This window comes from Mobula birostris, chromosome 14, assembly GCF_030028105.1.
Source record: "Mobula birostris isolate sMobBir1 chromosome 14, sMobBir1.hap1, whole genome shotgun sequence".
NCBI classification, from domain to species: Eukaryota; Metazoa; Chordata; class Chondrichthyes; order Myliobatiformes; family Myliobatidae; genus Mobula; species Mobula birostris.
Genome location: NC_092383.1, coordinates 39,602,959 through 39,620,942, shown reverse-complemented (window position 1 = coordinate 39,620,942; position 17,984 = coordinate 39,602,959). Strand labels below are relative to the sequence as shown.

At 45.7% G+C, this 17,984-nt stretch overlaps 1 protein-coding gene across 2 annotated transcripts in view; it reads right to left on the bottom strand.

Annotated features, from left to right (window-relative positions):
- The window catches only part of myo1ea (myosin IEa), a 279,339-nt gene that overhangs the window by 91,497 nt on the left and 169,858 nt on the right, over window positions 1–17,984 (bottom strand). For both annotated transcript variants that reach the window (XM_072278417.1, XM_072278418.1), the window contains exons 20-25: window positions 13,988–14,102; window positions 12,550–12,719; window positions 10,165–10,310; window positions 8,135–8,281; window positions 7,428–7,585; window positions 2,106–2,198 (exon numbers count right to left, since the gene is read on the bottom strand). In XM_072278417.1, coding sequence (XP_072134518.1) covers window positions 2,106–2,198; window positions 7,428–7,585; window positions 8,135–8,281; window positions 10,165–10,310; window positions 12,550–12,719; window positions 13,988–14,102 — 829 coding nt within the window. The remainder of the gene's footprint in view (window positions 1–2,105; window positions 2,199–7,427; window positions 7,586–8,134; window positions 8,282–10,164; window positions 10,311–12,549; window positions 12,720–13,987; window positions 14,103–17,984) is intronic.

Below are 17,984 nucleotides of genomic sequence, written 5' to 3'. Positions count from 1 at the left end.
TGAAACATCCCCATCTCCCCACCCTGCCAGGCACACCACCAAACATCCCCATCTCCCCACCCTGCAGACATACCACCAAACATCCCCATCTCCCCACCCTGAAGACACATCACCATTAAACATCCACATCTCCCCACCCTGCAGACACACAACCATCAAACATGGCCATGTCCCCACCCTGCGAGACACACCACCACCAAACATCTCCATCTTCCCAGCCTGCCAGACACACCACCATCAAACATCCCCATCTCCCTACCCTGCCAGACACACCACCATCAAACATCCCCATCTCCCCACCCTGCCAGACATACCACCAAACATCCCCATCTCCCCACCCTGCCAGACATACCACCAAACATCCCCATCTCCCCACCCTGCAGACACACCACCAAACATCCCCATCTCCCCACCCTGCAGACACACCACCATCAAACATCCCCATCTCCCCACCCTGCCAGACACACCACCATTAAACATCCCTATCTCACCACCCTGCCAGACACACCACCAAACATCCCTATCTCCCCACCCTTCCAGACACACCACCAAACATCCCTATCTCCCCACCCTGCCAGACACACCACCACCAAACATCCCCATTTCTCCACCCTGCAGACACACAACCATCAAACATCCCCATCTCCCCACTCTGCAGACACACCAAACATCCCCATCTCCCCACCCTGCAGACACACAACCATCAAACATCCCCATCTCCCCACTCTGCCAGACACTCCACCAAATATCCCCATCTCCCCACCCTGCAGACACACAACCATCAAACATCCGCATCTCCCCACCGTGCCAGACACACCACCACGAAACATCCCCATCTCCCCACTCTGCAGACACACCACCATCAACCATCCCCATCTCCCCACCCTGCAGACACACCATCAACCATCCCCATCTCCCCACACTGCAGACACACCATCAAAAATCCCCATCTCCCCACCCTGCAGACACACCATCATCAATCATCATTCTCTCCCCACCCTGCAGACACACCACCATCAATCATCATTATCTCCCCACCCTGCCAGATACACCACCATCAAACATCCCCATCTCCCCACCCACCCAGACACACCTGCCCTGGCTGTGGAAGTGTTTGCAGGTTCCACTGCGGCCACGTATGCCACCTGGAAACAGGACAAAGTATCTCCACACCATCTTTCAGGTGGTGGTGGCACAGGATGTTACTGCGTTTTGGACATGGATGTGGAGTATGAACTATTTTTTCAGAGTTATAGTTTTTTATATTCTGTGCTTCTCGCCCGTTCTTTCTGATTACTTTGCGCGAGGATGGGGGATGCGGGGATCGATGTTCTTGTGGTGTTTTGTGTGGAGGAGGGGATCTGGGAGGGGACGTTGATGTTCTTGTTGCTGTTTTTGTTAGTTTCTTTGCGCAGGAAGAGGGGGTTTGAAGGCCGGTGTTCTTTTTGCGTTTATTGTGAGGAGGAGGGGGTTTTGGGGGGACGGTTGATGTTCTTATTGTGTTTTTGGTCAATTTTCTTAAGTTTTCGTGCGGGGGAGAGCTTTGGGAGCTGACGTTCTTGTTGCATTTCGTGCAGGACAGTGGGGTTTGGAGGGTTGACGATCGTGTTGCTGTTCATTTTTTTTTCTTGGTTTCGTGGCTACCTGGAGAAGAAGAATCTCAGAGTTGTGTACTTTGGTAATAAATGAACCTTTGATCCTTTGATTCTCAGACCCTTAATTCTACATCTCTCAATTATTCCATTACTGTCACCTCAGCATCTCTTTGCGATACCCCAGACTGCACTGCTGCCTTTGCGATACCCCAGACTGCACTTGCACTGTTGTCCTTGCTCCATCCTGTTGTTTTGCACTCATCACTCTCTATCATTCTATTTGTTATTACCACAAACACCATTTACTCTGTGAGCTTCATTCAGCAAGGAATTTTATTGACCCACTGGTATAGGAGAACTAATCCTTGAGCCAGTGGGCCTGCAGTTTACTAGCTGGAGGGCAGGAGGACAATCGTGGCCACCTGTCCTTTCTTACCCCCCACCAGTTCATTTCTTCGATCTCCCAACACTGGCAAGGCTGGACTGAGATCGAAACCACTGCCCAGTTACCTGGAGGGGGAGGAGCAGCTCTCATTGGATAGGCTGTCTTCTGTGACCTTGTAGTTTGTTGTTTCACCTGCATCAAGTTCCTCTTTGTAGGCCCTGGAATAGAAATGCAGTAATCAGGTGACAATCCTGTGGTGCGTAAAGATGAATGGAACCCAGGAACCTCACCATGTGCTGTGGAAAGCAAAGGAGGAGATTGCTGGGGCCTGGTATCTTCCTTAGCCACAAGTAACGGTGGCTAATATTGTACCATTATTTAAGAAAGTCTGCGATGTCGAACCAGGAAACTCCAAACCAGTGAGCTATACATCAGTGGGGGTTAAGTTCATGGAGGGGGTTCTGAGGGATAGGATCTATCTGCATTTGGAAAGGCAAGGACTGATGAGGGCTTCTCAATGTGGTTTTGTGCATGGGAACTCATGTCTCGTGACCTTAACTTGTTTTGAAGTGCTGGCCTAGAGGATTAATGAGGGCAGAGCAGTGAACATTGCCTAGATGGACTTCAGCAAGGCTTTTGGCCCATCCTGCATGGTAGGTGTGGCTGGAAGGTTAGATCACACGGAGTCTAGGGTGAAGTAGATAAACAAATACAAAGTTAGTTTGGTGGAAGGAGGAAAAGTGTGGTAGTAGAGATTGGAGGCCTTTGACCAATAATATGCCACAGGCATCTATGCTGGATTGGCAGTTGTGTGTTATACTGTATATAATTAGTAATTTTGATGAGAATGTAGGTAGGTGACCTGATTAGCAACTGTGGATGACATCAAAATTGGTGGTGTGGTGGACAGTGAGGAAGGTTGTCTAGGGTTACAAAATCAAGATCAACTTGGGAAGTGGACAAAGGAATGGCACATGGAATTCAACCTGGAAAAGTCCAAAGTGATGCACTTTGAGAAATTTAACCAGATAGGCTACACAGTAAATGACAGGTACTGGGGAGTGTTGTAGAAAAGAGGTACAAATCTGTAGTTCCTGGAAAGTAGTGACACAGATAGATGGTGAAGGCAGAATGTGACATGATTGCCTAAATTGCAGAGGTCACTGAGTTCAAGAGTTGAGCTGTCATAAGAAGTCGGTTAGAACACACCTGGAGTGTTGTGTGAAGTCTGATCACCATACTATAGGACGTGATTAAGGTAGAGAGGGTGCAGGAAAGATTCATATCTTTATGGATCTCCACATCGTTTTGGTATGGAAACACCAATGCCCTTGAATGGACAATCCTGCAGAAAGCAGTGGATACGGCCCAGTCCATCACGGCTAAAGCCTTCCCCACCACTGAGCACATCTACATGGAGTGCTGCCTCAGGAAAGCAGCGTCCTGCTTCAGGGACCCCCGCCACCTCGGTCATGCTCTCTTCTTGCTGCTGCCATCAGAAAGGAGGTACAGGAGCCGCAGGACTCTCAACTCCAGTTTCAGGAGCAGTTATTATTCTTCAACCATCAGGCTCTGGAACCAAAGGGGATAACTTCACTCAGCTTCATGAGTCCCATCACTGAAATGTTCCTATCGCCTATGGACTCACTTTCAAGGACTCTTCATCTCATGTTCTCAATATTGATTGCTTATTGCTTTATTATTATTATTCCTTTCTTTTTGTATTTGCACTCTGATGGAATGCCCAAGTTGGTGCAGTCTTTCATAGATTCTACTATGGTTATTATTTGTTTATGGATTTATTAAGCACGCCCACAAGATAACACATTACAGGGTTTTTATGGTAACATATATGTACTTCATTTTGAACGTTGAACTTTGAACAAGGATATTGTCAGGACTGCATGGCTTGAGTTACAAGGAGAGAGGGGATAGGAGCCAAGTGTGGCGAAGGTAGGCCTGACGTTGGTTTGTAAAGATCATGAATGTTCATAGTCTTTTACCTGGGGTATGGGAGTCTAAAACCATATGGCGCAAGCTTAAGGTGAGAGGGGAAAGATTTAAAGGGGAGCCGTGGGATAAGTTTTCACACATATGGTGGTGGGTATGGAAACAAGTTGCTGAGGAAGTGGTAGGAACAACAGTTAAGAGACATCTGGACTCGTATACAGATCGTCACACATACAAAATGCTGGAGGAACTCTGCATGCCAGGCAGCATCTATGAAAGGAACCAGACAGTTGATGTTTCGGGCCGAATCTTGATGAAGAATCTTGGCCTGAAACATCAGCTCCAGCATTTTGTGTGTGTTGCTCTGAATTCCCAGCGTATCCAGAATCTCTCATGTTTAGGTATATGGATAGGAAGGGTTTTGAGAGACAGGGGTCCAATGCAGATGAATGGAATTAGTTTGGGTCAGCTTGGACTAGTGGGGCCAACAGGCCTGTTTTGTGTTGTATATTCCTGTTCCTAAACATAAACAATCGTCACAGATGGTCATCTCATGGAGAAAGGTCCAACTGAAGGGAAGTATGTTGGTTTCGAAGGTGATACTGTAGTTTCTGGGAATAATTCACAGGATAGATATGTCCCACAGACAAGTTGTTCTCAAATGGCAGGGCTAGACAACCGTGGCTGACAAGGGAAATTAAAGACTGTAAGCCAAAGAAAGGTCATATAAGGTAGCAAAAGAGAGTGGGAAGTTGGAAGATTGGGAAGTTCTTAAAATCCAACAAAAGGTAACTAAAAAAGCCATAAGGGAAAAGATTAAATTTGAGGGCAAACTAGCCAATAATATGAAGCAGAATACTAAAAGTTTTTTCAATTATATAAAGAGTAAAAAGGTGAGAACTGATAGTGGACCACAGGAAAATGATGCTGGTGAGGTACTAATGGGGACAAAAAATGGTGGTTGAACTTAATAAGTTCTTTGCATCAGTCTTCACTGTGGAAAACACTAGCAATGTGCCAGAGGTCCATGAGTGTCAGGGAGCAGGAGTGAGTACCATTGCTGTTACAAAGGAAAAGGTGAACAGTCTTATGGTGGATAAATCACCTGGACCAGATGGACTACATCCCAGAGTCCTGAGAGAGGTTGTTGAAGAGATAGCAGATGTACTGGTCATGATCTTTCAAGAATCACTTAATTCTGGCATGGTTCTGGAGGACTGAAAAATTGCAAATGTCACTCCACTCTTTAAGAAGGGAGGAAGGCAAAAGAAAGGAAATTATAGGCCAGTTAGCCTAACCTCAGAGGTTGGGAAAGTGTCGGAGTCTATTATTAAGGATGAGGTTTCAGGGTACTTGGAGATTACCCTGTCAAAATATGTCAAAGTCAGAATGGTTCCTTTAAAGGGAAATCTTGCCTGACAAATCTGCTAGAGTTCTTCGAGGAAGTAACAAGCAGGGTGGACAAAGGAGAGGCAATGGACATCATTTACTTGGATTTTCAGAGGGCATTTGATAAGGTGCCACACTTGAGGCTGCTTAACAAGATAAAATCCTATGGCATCACAGGAAAGATACTGGATGCATAGAGGAATGGCTGACAGGCAGGAGGCAGCGAGTGGGAATAAAGGGGGGCCTTTTCCGGTTGGTTGCCAGTGACTAGTGGTGTTCCTCAGGGGCCAGTATTCGGGCTGCTACTTTTCACATTGTTTGTCAATGATTTAGATAATGGAGTTGATGGATTTGTGGCAAAGTTTGCAGATGATACAAAGATAGGTGGAGGGGTGGGTAGTGCTGAGGAAGCAATGTGATTGCAACAGGACTTAGACTAATTGGAAGAATAGGCAAAAATGTGGCAGATAGAATACAGTGTTGGGAAGTGTATGATAATCCATTTTGCTGAAAAAACAATAGTGCAGACTATTATCTAAATGGGGAGAAGTTCAAACATCAGAGGTGAGAAGGGACTTAGGAGTCCTCGTGCAAGACTCCCAGAAGGTTAATTTACAGGTTGAGTCTGTGGTAAAGAAGGCAAATGCAATGTTGGCATTGACTTCAAGGGGAATAGAATATAAAAACAAGCAGGTAATGCTAAAGCTTTATAAGACACTAGTCAGGCCGCACTTGGAATATTGACAACAGTTTTGGCCCCATATCTCAGAAAGAATGTGTTGTTATTGGAGAGAGCACAAAGGAGGTTCACAAGGATGGTTCCAGGAATGAAGGGGTTAACAATTGAGGAGTGTTTGGTAACGTTGGGCCTGTACCAACTAGAATTTAGAAGAATGCAGAGGATCTCATTGAAACCTACTGAATGTTGAAAGGACTATGTAAGGTGGATGTTGAGAGGATCTTTCATATGGTGGGGGTGTCCAGAACTAGAGGACACAGCTTCAACATTGAGGGGTGACCATTTGGAACAGAGGTAAGGGGGTAAGGAGGAATGTTTTTAAGCCAGAGAATAGCGAACCTGGAATGCTCTGCCACAGACAGCTGTGGAGGACAAGTCCGTGGATACGTTTAAAGTGAAAATTGATAGTCTCCCTATTGCTCAGGGCATCCAAGGTTATGGTGAGGAGGCAGGTGTATGGGGTTGTGTGGGATCCAGGAATGGCAGAGCAGACTCAATGGGCTGAATGGCCTAATTCTGCTCCTGTGTCTTATGGCGTAAGAAGCAGAGTGACTGTCTCTCAGCATGGTTCTATGTTCTAGGCCTGTGATTGCTGATAGAATATACACACACACACACACACACACACACACACACACACACACAAACATTTCAGCACTTTTATTGACATACATTTGTTTTCATAGTTCAGCACGAGACAGACCGAGTCATCTCTGCCCATCAGTGCAGATGCAGCTGTTGTTTTCACTTGGTGAAGCTGGCCTTTTGTTCTCTGAATAGAAATGCAAGTTTTCCTACTCTGGGAAGCAACGCCCCTTTTGGTCTAGCTCCCGCAACTGTCCTTTCATTCCAGGAGACCGTTGCAGTACAATAGGACCTCCCCGTGCAGAGCCTGAACACCATCTGGGAGCCAACATGAATGATTTCAGAACATCAGCAATCCTTCATCACTGTTTCCACTCCTAAACGTATACTGGGGAACTCACCACAAAGCCAATTAAATAGAGCATTGTATTCTGTCTGGATCAATAATGATGCAGTACTGCAGAACTTACCTCTATCGTGCAATTTTGAAATGATCTCAACTATCAGTTACTCAGGGGCGGAATGCTGGGGTCTCAGAGCCAGGGTTTGTATTGTCACACGGACTGAGATGCAGTGAAAAGCTGGTCTTGCACACGGTTCACACAGATCACATCACTGCACGGTGCATTAAGGTAGAACAAGGTGAAACAGCAACAGAACAAAGGACAGCTGCAAAGTGCAGTCCAGGTAAACAATAAAAAATGCAGATGGCTGTGAGGTTAACAGCCCACCTTTTCGTACTAGGCAACCACTACAGCAGGGGTAAAGGGCATATTTCACTTACGTGAGTTCTTCGACAGTCCTGGCCCAATGCTGATCTGTAGGGTTTTACTGCTGGGCTTCAGCACTGCCACCTGCCCATTGCCTTGGATAAACTGAACCTGTCGAGAAATTCCAGCGCTCCAGGGACCCCAGTTATCCTTCCTCACCTTCATTTCGAGTCTGAAAGGACACGAGTGAGACTCAGTGAACAAAGAAATGCTCATGCAGGGCCTGCCTGGGGACGTACCCAAGCGGTGGGCGGTGTGGCCCGTGTTGCTGTGAAATGAAACTCAACAAAGACCCACTGACGTTAACAGAGTCAATTGCAAATTAAGCCAGCAGGATTTAGTGGGGGATTAGAACTCATCCACTGTTCTGCAGGGAACTGCAGACTGGTAGCCCTGATATTGGTGGTGGGAAGGATTCTGCACCAGATTCCGATCCTGGGGCAGGGTTTGACTCGGTGAGGTGAGCACACGCCGCTAACACCACTGGGCCACGGTGATTGCGTTCAAGATTAATTGTCAATCAACCATACCCACGAATACAGCCAAAGGAAACAGCGTTCCTCTGGGGCCCAAGGTGCAAAACACAGTCCCGCCATCACACACAGCAAATGGTAATTACGGTAGCAGGTGAAGAGCTCTGACTCAGCAGAGTTTCAGCTGACAGGTTAGAGTTACCGCGAGGTGCCGGAGGGTCAGGACACACAGTCAGTCGAGTGCTCACGTGTTACTGAAGCGCAGAGGCAGCTTCTTCTGCATCTTCTCCCCGTAGCGCTTCGATAAGAGGCTGATGAATTCCGTTTTGAAGACCGACTCCAGCAGGCTGTCATACTCCTGCTCGTGGAGGATGAAGAAGTCATCTTGCATGGTGCTGCAGCAGGAACGAGTTGTGCTATTAGTGCCAAAATGAAGTACCTCGTGCTAACCACCACCAGACAGACCCACCAAGGGGAGGGAGGAGAACATAGATTATAGAACAGAACAGCACTGAACAGCCCTTCAGGCCACAATGCTGTAGCAACCTTATAACTTAACTCTTCCCTCTCACACCACCCTCATCTATATGCCTAACTACAAGCCTCTTACGTTTCCCTAACGTACCTGCCTCTACCATCACATCTAGCAGTGTGCTCTATGTGCCCATCATTCTGCGGGGAAAAAACCCACCTCTGAAATCCTCCTTATATTTTCCTTCCATCACCTTAAAGTTATGACCGCTCTTATTAGCCATTTCCACCTGGGAAAAGTGTCTGGCTATCCACTCAATCTATGCCTCTTATCATCTTATACACCTCTGTCCTCCTTTGCTCCAAAGGGAAAAGCCCTAGTCACTCAACCCACCTTCCTTATACATGCTCTCCAATCCAGGCAGCATCCTGGTAAATCTCCCCTGCACCTCTCTGAAGCTCCCACACCTTTTCTGTAATGAGGTGACCAGAACTGAACACAAAGCTCCAACTGTTGTCTATGACAGCAGTACTCTTCTCTAAATGGTGTTGTGGAACAGATAATGCCATAGAGCAACAGAGCACAGAAATATTCCTTCAGACTATCCCACTGATATCATTTAATCCTTCGTCAGTCCCATTTTAATTCCCCCCCACCCCCACGTTCACTGGAATTGCAAGACAACAGTTCTACAGTTGCAACATGGTGCCAGCCAGAAATCTGGCTTTACCCACTCATCTAATTAATATTTTCTCCTGAAACGCAACACATCGGCGATGATCAGGTTCTCAGTTGGGGCGAGAATGTACTGATTCAAGAGAACTCAGGGAGTAGGGGTGGTTCACAGGGTTCCTCGAAACTGCTTGGCCATCCAATGACTGGCAGATTTGGAACCTCCTCCCCCTCCAGCCCAAACCCAACTCATTCGGTCCTTGGATATCCAAGCTTGCATCAATCTCAGCCTCACAAGAGGTTCTGGAAATAATTAAGCAGCGTGTACAAAACGCTGGAGGAGCTCAGAGGGTCAGGCAGCATCTATGGAGGGAAATAAACAGTCATCCTCCAACAAGAAGAGGGGGGAATCCAGGGTAAGGTGGATGGGAAGGAGACGGGGTTACGTAGTAAGAAGCTGGGTGGTGATAGGTGGAAGGGGCAAAGGGCTGAAGAAGAAGAAATCTTATAGGAGAAGATACTGAACCATGGAATAAAGGGAAGGTGCCAAGCCGGAGGTAGATGATGGGCAGGCCATGAGGATGAGGTAGGAGAAGAGAAGGTGTGAGAGAAGCAGAAGGGCAAAATGGAGAAAATGAAGACAGGGTGTGGAGGAGGAAAACAGACGGGAGAGGTTACTTGAAGTTAGAGATATCAATGTTCTTGTCATCACGATGCAATCTCCCCTGACACATATGAGGTGTTGCTCCTCCAACCCGAGTTGGGCCTTATTGTGCCAGTCGAGGACAGACATGTTGGAACGGGAATGAGAAGATCAATTTGAAATGAGTGGTCATTAGGAAATAGTGGGTGTTGTGATGGACAGAGCAAAGGTGCTCGACTCAGTACTCGACCATCCAGACAACACCGAGACAGAGAGATCCCACATCCCTCAGATAAAATTCCTTTTTCTCTCCCCCTCACCCCTGTCCCAAATGGCTGAGTCCTCTTCCCACACCTGCCCTCTGAGTTCTGGTTTCACCACCTTGAAGTGACGTGCACACTGCCAGGCCTCTGAGTACAGAAACAAATACCTCCCGTCCTTCATTCTCACAGCCACTGACTGCTGCGTCGGCCTCAGTCACCCTGACCCACCTGAGTGAAACAGTTAGGATCCGTTCCAGCTCAATCTTTCGCTTCAGCACCTCCTTCATCTGGCCCTTGGCAGAACCTTCCTTTACTTTCTCTCGTCCGATGAGGTACACAAACTTGGGGGTGAGGACAAGGTCACGCTTCACACTCTGAGAAAAAGAAAACTTTATTTTACTATTGCTTCACCAAGCGTTGGGCAAATGAAGCAGCATATATAATCGAGCAGGTTTCAGAGAATGGATCTAACTATTCTTCACTCAAGTGTTTTTAAGCAGTTCAGCAAGAAACACATTGTATACAAACGTCCCATTTAGGAATGGGATTGATTGGTTGAATGCAGGAGCAGTCATTTTCCAGAGTTACAGTTGTGTACAGAGACTAACATCCCCTTTTACCTCATCCAGGTAAGGCATTGCTTGATCTTGGAGAAGGGTGGTGGATAATTCAATTGCAAAAGGCACAGCTCTCATCTCTGTACACAGCCAGGTGCACGTCAGGACCTCATGAGGTCCAAGGTCACTGAGACAGTGTGTATGTAGCTGCCACTCCTTCCTCAATCCAACTGTTCTTCACATCTCTTTCTTGCCTTCACCCCACCCTGCCCCAGGCCCAGTGGGACCCAACTATTTCTGTTAGATTTAGGTTGGGTGGGGCTGAGTGTTCTTGACTGGGTCAGGCTGGTCACTACTCGCCTCCTCTGTGCCTGATTATAAACCATGTGAGTGCAGCAAGAGCAGTCTACCCTTCTGCTTTCCTGCAAGTGCCTCTGGATTGGTCCATGGGTCGAAAGAAAAGCCTGAAGTGTTTTGGATGGGCTGTGGTTCCAGTGGATACAGGCCTTGCTTTAACTTGAGCCCTGCTCTGTTACACTGCAGAGCGAGCAGAGATCTGGTTCATAATGCTGGGCTAGGGAACCTCTCTACTCCCCCTGGTGTAAACAACTGGTACTGCACCCGAGAAGCAACATACAGTATCGAGCAACACACATCAAAGTTGCTGGTGAACGCAGCAGGCCAGGCAGCATCTCTAGGAAGAGGTACAGTCGACGTTTCGGGCTGAGACCCTTCGTCAGGACTAACTGAAAGTCCTTCTTCTCTGCTCAGTCTTTTGAGCAGAAGTTCTCCCAGATATAAAGCAGAATTAATCAAAGTAAGAAAAGCAAACAGGTCAGCCAGCACTTGTGGAGAGTGGATGTTAATAATTAAGGACAATGCATTACATCAAGCCCAACGTTCCCAGCAAATGACCTGCTCCTGCCCTTTTCTGATTAAACACCTTTGAGGTATAAAAAAAGGCACGCAGGTGTGCAGGTGAATGGACAAATGATTCTATGCAGAGATCACCGAAGGTCCCTGGTTCAAAGCTCTGCAATGGCATAACGGGCCTCGGTAAACTGGACTGAGAAGGGAAATGTTAACCACCCTGACAGTGCAGTGGGCCCCTGCACACAGCAGGCGAGGAGGGATCCATCTTCAAGAGATGAGTGGGATGATACTGGTGTTTATACCTTCTCTGAAAGGTGAGGCAGCTGAAGGTTTCTGCCCTTGCAGCTGTCCCCAGGAAGTACCAGTGTGGGGTTGAGGTAAGAAAGAGATTTTAATAATTATTATCCCATGCCAAAAATTTTATGTCCATTCCTTGAACGTAACTAAGGAACATTCATAAACTTGTAGTTTCTTTCCCACAATAAAACATTTCAAAAGCAAATCACCAATATTTGGCCCCATTCTAATTTTACCTGCCTTGACATGGGGCAGGACCTGGGTTAGAAAGAGAGTGGTGGTGGGGGGGGGGGTGGTTTGCAGGGTGCGAGGGGGAGGTGGGGTTCTACTACGAAGGTTGTTCCATCAGTTGGAATGTCAGTGCAGATTTCTGAATGGAAATCTGCACTGAAAATTTAAAAATAAGTCCAGCCAATGGTTAACTTGCTGTCAAAGTCACTAAAACGTCACTATCCCATCATTAATAGGTTGCTGTTTGAAGGAGCTTGCTATGTGCAAACTGGCTACAATATTTTACAATTATTACAAAAATGCTGTTGCTTCATCATGGAGCACATGATAACCTCCCATGACCTCAGCAAGGCAGTATATAACCAAACACTCCTTTATTTCTTACATGATTACGCCTCTGGAGAGTTTGTTCTCACCCACGTGGTAATATACAACCTTAAATTTTCCACCTCGTTGATCACTGGGTTCTCTTGTGCTTAATATTCAAGGTGAACCCCAATTTTCAGTATAATGAATAATGACTCATGCGGTGGAAACTAAAAATGGGCGGTTACAATGAATAGAGAATCTCCACATCTCTAGACGAATCCCAGTGTTGATGTAATACATTCTGTAAATCACACATAATATTTTATTAAAATATTGCATTACATACCTTAAACCTTCGATCGTATTTGTTAACAGTATCGGCAAATTCAACCTTCTCCCTTTTCCCTACAAACTGCCGCAGCTCCGGCCGATCTTCCATTCCGATATAATCACCGACAAAGTTCCTGTTGATGCTGTTTCGCCGCCTCTCCTTTTTATTGAGCAGCAAATCAGATGCTGAGGGGAAAACAAGTTGAATTTTAGGCACAGATGAGTCCTTCTCATGTTCTGACACAAGCTACAAAGTTCAAAACAGCAACTGAGAGTAGTGAGGAAGCAGTAACTGTGGCAGCGTGCATGAGCGACACACACGAAGTGCTGGCGAAATCAGCAGGCCAGGCAGCGTCTATGGAAAAGAATCATCAGTTGATGTATTGGGCCAAGATGCTTCTCCAGGACATACCTGCAGCATGCAAGTGTTGATTTTCTATATTCTGCTCACAGTAACATCTGTTCTTAACCAGCCATCCAGTGTGAACCCTGACAGTAAATGTTAACAGATGATCCAACTAGGCACAAATATGTTTGAGTGACGAAGATGAAAGAAGGCAGGACAGTGACTCTATTTCATTAGGAGTTTGAGGAGATTTGGTATGTCACCTAAAACACACACAAATTTCTACCGGTGTACCGCGGAGATTGTTCTGACGGGCTGCATCATTGTCTGGTGTGGGAGCAGAGGGGCTACTGCACAGGATCGAAACAAGCTGCAGAGAGTTGTAAACTCAGTCAGCTCCATCATGGGCACTAGCTTCCGTAGTATCCAGGACATCTTCAAGGAGCGATGCCTCAGAAAAGCGACATCCATCATTAAGGGCCCCCACCACCCAGGACATGCCCTCTTCTCACTGCTTCCATCAGGGAGGAGGTACAGAAGCCTGAAGGCACACACTCAGTGATTCAGGAACAACTTCTTCCCCTCTGCCATCGGAATTCTGGATGGACACTGAATCCATGAACACTAACCTCACTACTTTTTTTATTTCTGTTTTACTTATTTAACTACTTAATATATATATTTATAGTAACTTAGTTTTTTTCTCTATTATTTGTATCACATTGCCACAAGGATAACAAATTTCATGACATATGTATGCCGATGATATTCAACTTGATGTTGATTCTGATGAGTACGGAGGTAAGATTGAAATAAATTCAAATTCATTACAACAGTGACTACTCTTCTCAGGTACTTCGCTGTCCATCTTGAATACTACAAATGCAAGTCTTTCTTTAAGACAGTCAGTAATAACCCACTGGGGAATTCAGGAGAAACCCTTTTGGTTAGAGAGCTGTTGGGGTGAAAAGCAAAAATGGTTTTAATGACGTTTCCACTTTGTAGGCATTTCAAGGCACAGCAAGAGCAGAGCCGGGACCATGGAGTCTGGTTATTCACAGCTTAACCACAAGAGTTAACGGAGACACGGGGAGAAGGTCTGCCTTACCTTCCTCTCTCATCTGCACGTACTTCTTCCTCGCAGCATACTTCCTCCATGCTTTCTGAATTGCCCGGGCATAGGCATCATATTTTCTTTCCCGCATCTCTTCAAGCAGAAACAGCTGTGGAAAAGAAGGGAGATTAGGACTGAGTAAGTTCAAGTTCATTGCTACAAATTTTTGAACAACATGGCGGGGCTGGTCAAGCACAGCAATGTTTTGCAGTAATACACAAAACTATTAGATTTATCTTTTCTGAACTACTATCGCTGCACTCCGCAGCTTGTAATTTCCCTTTAAGTAGCATACTTTCAAACCAACTTAATGAACTAGCGATCTTACAACCTTCTGAAGGACTCAGCAGGCTTAACTCTCAGGAATGCAGGTATGTTAAGGTTGGGAGAGAGGGAGGAGGGGAGTTGAGGTGTAAGACTTAATCTATCCAGCATCTTGTTAACAAATGTACATCCTCTGGAGAGCAAGATTGAGGACCTAGGGGCAAGATTGTTGTTTTGGAGGGAAGTGAAGGATTGCTACGTGGTAATACCAGAGAGCTTCGTGATCGTCCAGCTGATTCGTAGAGAGCAAAAGCTGAGGTCTGTATTTCATGATAAACTCTTCATGGTGCTCAGATGTAGCGGTCTTGTCACCCTCTTGTTTTCCTGACCTGGAACACCTAACGATTAAGTGTAGATCATTTTACTTACTGAGAGTTCTCCAGTGTGATCCTGAGTTTATATACAGCCGAAGGCTGACGTTAAACATGCACTCTAGGTATTGCGTGCAAAGACAAGCAAACACGAAACAGCCTACCCTGACGCCTTTGAAATCATTGTTGGGGACTTCAATCAGGCTTCAATTTGGAAAATGCAGGACAGATACATCCCACAGAAGAGGAAGTATTCTACAAGGAGGATGATACAACCATGGTTGACAAGGGAAGTCAAAGACAGCATAAAAGTAAAAAAAGAGGCATACAATAGAGCAAAAATTAGTGGGAAATTACAGGACTGGGAAACTTCTATAAACAAACAGAAAAAAAAAACTAAGAAAACCGTAAGGGGGGAAAAGATGAAATATGAAGGTAAGCTATCCAATAATAACAAAAAATGATAGTAAAAGTTTTTTTTCAGATTATATAAAGAGCAAAAGAGACAAGAGTAGATATTGGAACACTGGAAAATGATGCTGGAGAGATAGTAAGGGAAGACAAGGAAATGGCAGATGAACTGAATAAGTATTTTGCATCAGTCTTCACTGTGGAAGACACTAGTAGTATGTCGGAGGTTTAAGAGTGTCAAGGGGCAGAAATGAGTGCAGTTGTTATTACCAAGGAGATGGTGCTTGTGAAACTGAAGGCATGTTAAAGTAGATAGACCTGTAGGACTATACCCCAGGGTTCTAAAAGAGGTGGCTGAAGAGATTGTGGAGGTACTAGTAATGATCTATCACAAATCAATAGATTCTGGCATGGTTCCGGAGGATTGGAAAACTGCAAATGTCACTCACTCTTCAAGAAGGGAGGGAGGCAGAAGAAAGAAAACTATAGGCCAGTAAGCCTGATATCAATGGTTGGGAAGATGTTGGAGTCGATGTTAAGGATGTGGTTTTGGGTAGCTGGAGGCACATGATAAAATAGGCCATAGCCAGCATGGTTTCCTTGAGGGAAAAATCTTGCCTGACACATCTGTTGGAATTTTTTGTGGAAGTAACAAGCAAGATAGATAAAGGAGAATTGGTGGATGTTGTGTATTGGATTTTCAGAAGATCTTTGACATGATCCCACACATGAGGCTGCTAAACAAGGATATTACAGGAAAGATACCAGCATGGATAGAGCATTGGCTGATCGGCAGGAGGAAAAGAGTGGGAATAAAGGGATCCTTTTTGGAATAGCTGCCAGTGACTAGTGGTGTTCCACAGGGGTTGGTGTTGGGACCAATTCTTTTTACATTGTATGTCAACAACTTACATTGTGAAATTGAGGCGTTGTGGCCAAGTTTGTGGACGATACAAAGATAGGAGGAAGGGCAGGTAGTGTTGAGGAAGCAGAGAGGCTGCATTAGGACTTGGACAGACTAGGAGAATGGGCAAAGAAATGGTAGATGGAACACAGTGTTGGGAAGTGTATAGTCATGCACTTTGGTAGAAGGAATAAAAGCATAGGCTATTTTCAAAATGGGGAGAAAATTCAAAAATCAAAGGTGCCAAGGGACTTAGTAGTCTTTGTGCAGGATTCATTAAAGGTTAATTTGCAGGCTGAATCCTGCAACCAGCCCAGGGGCCCAGTAGCTGTAGCCCACAGCTACGTAGCCAGCTTGGTGTTGCAACTGGCGCAGGAGCGCGCAGCCGTGGTGCCAGGGTTGGCACTGAAGTGAGTGCCCACAGCTGCAAGTCGCAGCTGCAGAGTCAGTACATCTCATGTTCTCAAAACTTGTTGTTTATTTATTTGTTATTATTTTGTTTTTTTTTCTTTTTTTATTTGCACGTTTTCAGACATCTCAGCCTGCAAAAACTCATTTCGGGGAGGTAGCACCATCAATTTGCGGGAGACTTCCGGGAGAGGTGGGATGTCTGCAATAGAGTAGCTCCTTAGCAGCCAACCAGCTAGTTTAAATAACATTAGCTATGCTAATGAACGAATGACACCTGTTAAACTCACCTCAACATGTCTTTTACAGTCTTAACCCACCATGAGCAATAGAAAAGTCACTGTTGCAAACAGTGCAGCGAGCAACACTGTCATTATTTTTGACCCCTATTAGACAGGGGTACACTTTAGTGTAGTCTGAGGTGACATACGTTTTATATTTTCTTTTTGGAACATTCTGCCACTCTGACTTTTTTTGGAACTCTCTTGCTTTCTCTATATCGCACGCATGCTCTCTCGCTCGTGGTCGCTCTCACTCGCGCTTGCTTTCTTGTTCTCACTCTCTCTCGCGCTTGCTTTCTCGCTCTCACTCTCGCTCTCGCACTCTCTCGTGGTTGCTCTCACTCACGCTCGCTCTCTCGTGCTTGCTTTCTCGCTCTATCTCGCTCTTGTGTTCTCCCTCTCTCTCTTGGTCCCACACTCTATGTCTTGTGATCACTCTCACTCGCTCTCTTGTGCTTGCTTTCTTGCTCTTGCGCTCGCTCTCTCTCGCGTGTTCTCTCACGCTCACTCTCAAAAAAATCAATTTCTGGGACATTGTATATAATTTGCAGGCATCAAGGAGCCACTATTAATTTGCGGGAGACGCCTGGAACTTCCGGGAGAGGTGGGATGTCTGAGCTTTGTACTGTTTTGCCCATTGGTTCTTCGCCCATTTTGTCGTGTATGGTTTTTCACTGATTCTAGGATGTTGCTTGTATTTATGTTGAATTTGCACAAGAAAATTAATCTCAGGATTGTAAATGTTGGCGCTTTGATAATAAATTTACTTTGAACTCTGAATTATCCACCCAGACTGAGGTCAGGTGAAGAAGAACAGACCCTAGGATAAATGAAAAGGATGATGATACCCCAGAGCCTTCCCTCCAGGTCATGTTTGGTTTAAGCACCTCTCTGAGGCTCTGAATGGTACTGAGCCCTGGGGCAAAGTGACATAGTTTCTTGCTTCAAGGTCCAGGAATTTAGAACAACTGTTGCGTTGAAGTTTTGAAGTTTGAAAGGAAGATTTCACCTGGGCTTCTGGGGGAAGTAACAAAAGTGATGGTCTGTTCAACCTTCTCACTAGTATCAGTTGTCTGACCATTTAAGCCATTGCTTAGGAGCACATCTTCATAAATATGTTCTCCCTATCCTCTTGAGGGCATGGATTCTGATTATCTTCCGGCATCCTGTTTGAATAACCATTTTCATTGAGTAAATTTTGTCAGCAAATGTCTACAGTTGGTTCTGACTATAGGAGAGTGCTGCAAAGCAGATCAGAAATAGCATCTCCTCCTCACTGACGAGCACCACACGTGCACCTCAAGGATGCATTTTAGCCCACTGCTTTACTCTTTCTGCACGCATTACTGCGT